General features: G+C 39.4%; 1 protein-coding gene across 1 annotated transcript; it reads left to right on the top strand.

Moving 5' to 3' along the window:
* Positions 1–3,958: 3,958 nt before the first annotated feature.
* Positions 3,959–5,586, top strand: LOC129766358 (serine/arginine-rich splicing factor 5-like). Its single transcript, XM_055766879.1, has one exon. The coding sequence runs from the start codon at positions 4,396–4,398 to the stop codon at positions 5,452–5,454; it is 1,059 nt and encodes a 352-aa protein (XP_055622854.1). The 5' UTR covers positions 3,959–4,395; the 3' UTR covers positions 5,455–5,586.
* The last annotated feature ends 860 nt before the right edge of the window (positions 5,587–6,446 follow it).

Genomic DNA, 6,446 nt, shown 5'->3' with positions numbered 1-6,446 from the left:
CGAACTGATGGATAGATTTTTGCAAGGCTTTTAAGAATTCCGGAATTTCACACTCAAATTCTGCGATGTTGTCTTCACTCCATGGATCGGGATCTTCCTGGATGAAATCCACGTAGTTATGAATATAACGGCAAAACAATATGTGCTACGTATTGGTGATGGACGTAGTCCTCTCGCTGGACAATCGGCCTAATTGATGGAAAGGCGTTTCGAAGTTTCACAAGGTTCACTTTTCGGTTGACCTGGAACAACGTATTTCTATTAAAATGGTCCTGTAAAAGTAAATGAAAACTTTGCAACACTATTAGTTCATAATAGTTCAACCATTGCACCTACTCCACAGACACGGGAATCCTTGTTCGCTATAAGTTTGTCGTCTCTACGAAAACCGACCAGTTGCATTTGTATGAACGCATCCGAGGTGAAACGATGGAAACTTACGCGAGTATTTTTTACTGATATTCGGACAGTCTTTCACTGAACAACGCATTTTTTATCAAACTGGCCACTTTCTCGAGTAAAAATCTGCTTCGGACACAAACTTAAATAAACTAAGTTCGAGTCACGTAAACGTTCGATTCTTTGATCGGAGAAACATTTGACAGATAATGTGAGGGGAAAAAGGTTTCAAGATAATCTTTTTTTTTTTTCAAGTAATATATACTTCATTGACTCCGCATGACCCAGTTTGTAAGTAGATAGTATCTGGCAGCTGGTCTCTACCAAAGAGCGGAGCACCTATATTCACACAGCATGGCATATGGATCTTCGATTCTAATCGACTAATAATTTTTCTATTAACATATATAAGAACATATGGTCGGTGTTAAGTCAGAGTGGATCAAGTCAGAAAATTTATTTTGAGTTATTGATTGCATTACGTTAAGTATTTCGTAAGCTACATACCACATTAATCAAATTTGGAAAATAACGCGTGCAGCAGAAATAAGGTATCGAAATTATTTCGAATTCTCAATGAAAACACCTTTTAGCACCAAACTTCAAGCTCGTTTTTCTCGAAATCATAGAAATGTCACATGGTCCGGTCTGACTTAACACCAACCATATCATAGTCTGAGGGTAGTAGCGTTCACATTGAGCATGGTTAGTATGTTTACTCGGGATATTTCTGTGAACTGTTTGACAACAGCTAAAAGCTTGGTTTAGAGTTCCCGTGAATGTGAACTTGAACAGGTGATGGAATAGTACGATTATTTCACGGTGAACTACATTGCGAACAAACAACTTTAAAAATCGTGGTGTGTAGAATATTTTTGTTCACGTTCATATTAAAAATTCGGCAGTGAACGTGAAGTAAATAACCATGGAGCTTCAATAAGGTAATTCGGATAACATATACAGTTGTTCACGAATCAACCCGAAGCAACGAAGTTTTTCAACACGTGCAGAGATCCGATTGAATGAAATTGCACCCATATCAAAATTTTCATTGAAAACTTGAGAATTGCTAAACATATCCTTTTACAGTTCACGGCGAAATAATTTTCTGAATGCCTTGGAATATTCGAACATGAACATGAACGGGGAAACATTTTGACGTCTACATTCACCACTGTTTTCACGTTCACGTTCACCGAAGTCGGTGAACTATGGTGAGCTCACCAACATCTCGATTCCACGGTGGAAATTTAGAATCGTTATGAAATGTTGGATTAATCCACTTTTATCAATATGAATTGTGTTTAAACAGGTTTTTCAACTAGAAAATGTTTCTTCCTATCGTTGCAAGATGTTTTCCTCGCGTTTTATATATGGACTGATGAATGTTTAATAAAAAAGTGTTTGTCCGCGTTAACGTTCACGAGAACTTTAACCTACCTTAAAAAGGTAAACTAGAAAAGCTAAGAAAGAAAAATCGAGTTCTCAAAACTTACAAACTATGCAGAGAGGGAGATGGCGACAATTTAACACTAGATTGCCCAAGGAAGTCATTTTGACTGCTTTTAAATTTCAATTAGAAAAACAACTATGCATATAATGACACAAGTTTTTTGAGAATGTTGTGATTTTTTGTACAACATTTAAATGCGTTTATTCATAATTTCAGTTTCACCTACCCCCCCCCCTTTTCATTTCCGGTACATCTATACGTGTTATACGGTAAAACATATACCTATATTGCCCTGACAGGCCCTGATTTAATAAATGATTTATTTTAGTTATCTAATCGCCAGACAAAATATACCAATTGAACACCATTGAAGCCAATATTCTTACCTTTTTCACAACTCTGGTCCATATTTTTTATGATGAATGAATTCGCACTGTGCGGCACATTGAACTCATTAGACAATGTTGTCTTTTTAGTACCCTTTTCGAACCTTTGAATTATGTCCAAATTATTTTTAGCGTTGGAGATTTTCGTGTATTTCAACCCATTTTGGACAGTTAATGTTTTCGAAGTGAAACAAACGATACTTCAAGTTATGACCTGAATTCGACATCAAAAGCAATTGCGCAAACAATACATTCATTTTTAAATTTAATGCAATTTCATTATATGGCGGTATTTTTGTTCAACAATTCTTCGATTAATTGTTGATTAAATCTTATAATACACAACATAGACTATTTACGTTCGTAGGCACTGATATTGACACACACACTATGAGTGGAGTGAAATTGAAAATTGTCGCAATAGAGAATGTTATGTTTTAGTAAATAGAAGCGATAATGTGTCGTTAGGCGTCGTGCAAATTACGTAATGCGATAAGGGGGGAGGGGGGTCGATGTTGTGTTACTTTCTGTGTATTAGAGATAGGAAATTGCCTTACGTAGGGGTGGGGAGGGGGCCCAAAATCCGGATTTTTAGCGTTACGTAATTTGTGCACGACGCCTTATAGGGGAAGGTCGTTTTAGAGAAATGTCGCAATAAAGAAAAGTATTTCTATGCGATTTTGAAGAGACCTTTGGACATGTCGTTATTGAGAGATTTGTCGCTATAAAGATTGTCGATATAGAGAGCTTTGACTATATATACAAAGTTTCAGTCTTTCTAGTGTTAAACCAGTTGTATAGATTTAGTCACAAAAACATATTTTTTTAATAGTAACTTTTCTATCCAACTTGAGGTGCAGTGTGACAAAACTAGTTTCGATGTGATCTTTCTTTAATATTATTGTGGTCCCTTTTTGTTTACTTCGGCAAAATATCGAAGTTCCACATTCCGCGATGCCGGAACAGTAGCAGAACTGAAAGTTTCTAAGGAAGCAGAATATTATTTTATCATTTTCCAATAGATAATTCGTTGAGATGCATTCAATCGATGGTATAAAAACTTTTTTTTGCTTTTTTTCTCTGCCTGCCAATACAGAGACAAATCGGGAAGTAATATACCTGGTATTATATTTATTTTGCGGATCACAAGCCGAAACAATGAGCTGACAGGTGTTTGACAAAGTAAAAGCCAAGACGGGTCTATGGTACTAGGTGAGGCCGTTTCGTCACTAAGTTGGTTAGGGGAGCGGTATATGAACACAGTACGGAAGAAAGCAGAAGGGGAATTATTTCCTTGAAGCGTGAAAGAGACAGACTGATCACGAGCGAGCTTGGACACAAGCGTATTGTGTTTTGTTTACAAACAAAACACAGTAGACTTCCAAGATGGCTGAAGAGTGGTTTTAGCAAGTTGGCCCACCTTAGGACATACTTCTATGCGCCTTGGTAAAAGCTATGTTCGAAATTCGAAAAAGAAAACAGTAAAATATTCTGTTATTTATATGAATTCATGTTAGTACTAGGAAAGTTTACTTTACTTCAAAACGAGCAGAATAAGTAAATATTTTTTATTAATATGGCCTAATTTTTCGATTGCTGAAGTATGGTAGCGCTGATCATGAATAATTTGCCTTAGTGTATAACTTTATGAAGCTTATGCGATGACATCACGATGCATAATTCATGTCATTTTTCGCGCGTTGCTGCTTACCTAGCCATCTAGAAAACTTTGTCTTTCGGTGTCATGTGTAATAACAGCGATGGTAGCTTTATCGGCGTTTTCAAACAAAAAAGTTCTATTTTTACCATAAGTTCACGAATTGTATCCAAAGATAATTTTATCTAATGTGTACTATTCAGGCAAATACGCATGATATCGGTTCCATCGGAGTGACACTAATTTGCACCTACTGAAGCCGCACAAACAGCAACCTTGTGGTGGCGCTAGCTGTTGATTAGGATTTGTGCTATATTGAGGAGCTAGCCCCCATGTTGAAAGCTTCGCACTGGAACGCTGTGTTACATTATACAGAACAACACCGCTGAAAAACAAGTGAAAAAACTAATTCAGTGACTTTTGCGATTATTTTGCAGCCTTTATCACAATCCGACGCAAGCTAGTGCTTTTAGAGTTTCCGCTACCAAGAATAAACGATAATGGCTGGCTCACGAGTGTACATCGGTGGGTTGCCGCGCAGAACTCGGGAACGTGACCTGGAGAAGTTCTTCGTAGGGTACGGCAGGATATGTGACATTGTAATTAAAAACGGATATGGCTTCGTCGAGTTCGAGGATAATCGGGATGCGGATGATGCTGTCTATGAGAAGGATGGGAAGGATTTATTGGGCGAAAGAGTGTCGGTGGAACCAGCCAAAGGAAGATCCCGCGGAGGCGGTGGACGTCGCGATTTTGATCGCCGTGGAGGTCGCTCTGACAAGTTTAGGGATGGAGGTCGCTTTGGCCCTCCGAAGAGATCCAAATATCGTCTGATTGTGGAAAACCTTTCATCGCGCGTTAGCTGGCAAGATTTGAAGGACTATATACGTAAGGCCGGGGAAGTAACATTTGCCGATGCACAGAGGCCGAGGAAGAATGAAGGGGTTGTCGAATTTGCTTCAAGATCAGATATGGAGAGGGCGATTACTGAATTAAATGATACCGAGCTAAATGGACGTCGAATTCGCTTGATAGAGGACTGCGGTGGGCGTGAGAAGCGTGGACGTTCAAGATCGCGCTCTAACAGTCGCTCTCGATCGCGATCACGTCGTCGCTCTCGGTCGAAGTCCCGCCGTTCTTCACGTAGCCGTTCAGATTCCAGATACAGGTCCAAGTCTCCGAAGAAATCACGTTCCCGCGACGTCTCGGAGGAACGCAACGTGAAATCCAAAACACGCGGTGGTCGCGATCGCAATGGATCCCGCTCACGCTCACGATCGAACGATTCCCGCGATGGTCACCAACAGTCACAGAAGCGCGGAAACAAGTCTCGATCCCGGTCTCGTTCAAAGTCCGAACGACGATCACGCCATCGATCGGAGTCGAAGGATAACAAACGTCGTTCCCGTTCCCGCTCGGCCGATCATCGTTCTCGCTCTCGTTCCGCGGAGCGTCGTTCCCACAGTCGATCCAAATCGAACGAGGACAAGAGACGTTCCCGCTCGGTTTCTGACTCACGTTCCCGTTCTCGATCCAAAGCCACAAGCCCCGCTGAGTAACGCGTCCTGAAGCAGCGGCCATTCGTCAGAATTTGGTAATGAGATTGGATTACTTATATAAACTATGTGAACAATTACTAGCAAAGTAAACATTAAGAAATCAATAAACATAATCCAACATAAGATCAATAAGGTTTGCGTTTTTTTGACTTTAGAAATTCCTTTTTCAATGGGAGGTTGCACTTTATTCTTATGGCTAGATATTTTTAAGACCACAAACTCTGAAAACAGAAATAAATGTAAAATGGACCGGCAGGTTTAAGTATTAAGAACACTTGAGCTTTGATGGCCATTAAACAGTGTCTCATTACTCAAAATGGTACTCTTTCGCGAAATTAATTTGATTTTTGGATACAATAGAGCCTTCTTTTTCAGTTGACTCCGTTAAAATTTATTTACAAATAGAGTAGTGCGGGGCAAAGGTGCGCAACTAACTCTTGTCGTCCAATAACTCTTGAAATGAAAGCAAACAATATTCAGTTTGCTTACCAAATTGTAACTATATATATATTACCTTCGAAATGTAGTACAAAAATTTCTCGAGTTTTTTTTTATCCCATTTATTTATTTAAGGCTCATTAGCATTTTAGCTGTGACAGAGCCGAATTTTAATCGTGTACATGTCACATGGTTATCATATCTATAATTAGCACATTACACAGTTGCCATTCGCCAGTATTCCTTCTATACCATTACATATGGTACATTCACACAGTAGCCATTTAGGCGTAAGAGTATTCTTTCTGTTCTTCCATTATCCAGTTGGACCACCGGACAGCGGAGACAGTTGTTTGATCATTGTTGAGTTATTTATAGAACAGCAGCCTGATGTGTCTTGCAGAGCAGAGCAGTTGTATGGATGAATCGATCTTATTTCGACCGTGGATCGATCTCCATCGCTGATGATTGTTGCGTGGACGTAGCTATTCTGTAACAACACAAAGATGGTCAATGAGGGCCCTGAGTTTTGAACTCACGATCGATCGCTTACT

This window comes from Toxorhynchites rutilus, chromosome 2 (assembly GCF_029784135.1).
Source record: "Toxorhynchites rutilus septentrionalis strain SRP chromosome 2, ASM2978413v1, whole genome shotgun sequence".
Lineage (NCBI taxonomy): Eukaryota > Metazoa > Arthropoda > Insecta > Diptera > Culicidae > Toxorhynchites > Toxorhynchites rutilus.
The sequence above is the reverse complement of the archived record's forward strand: the minus strand, read 5'-3'. Positions and strand labels throughout refer to the sequence as shown.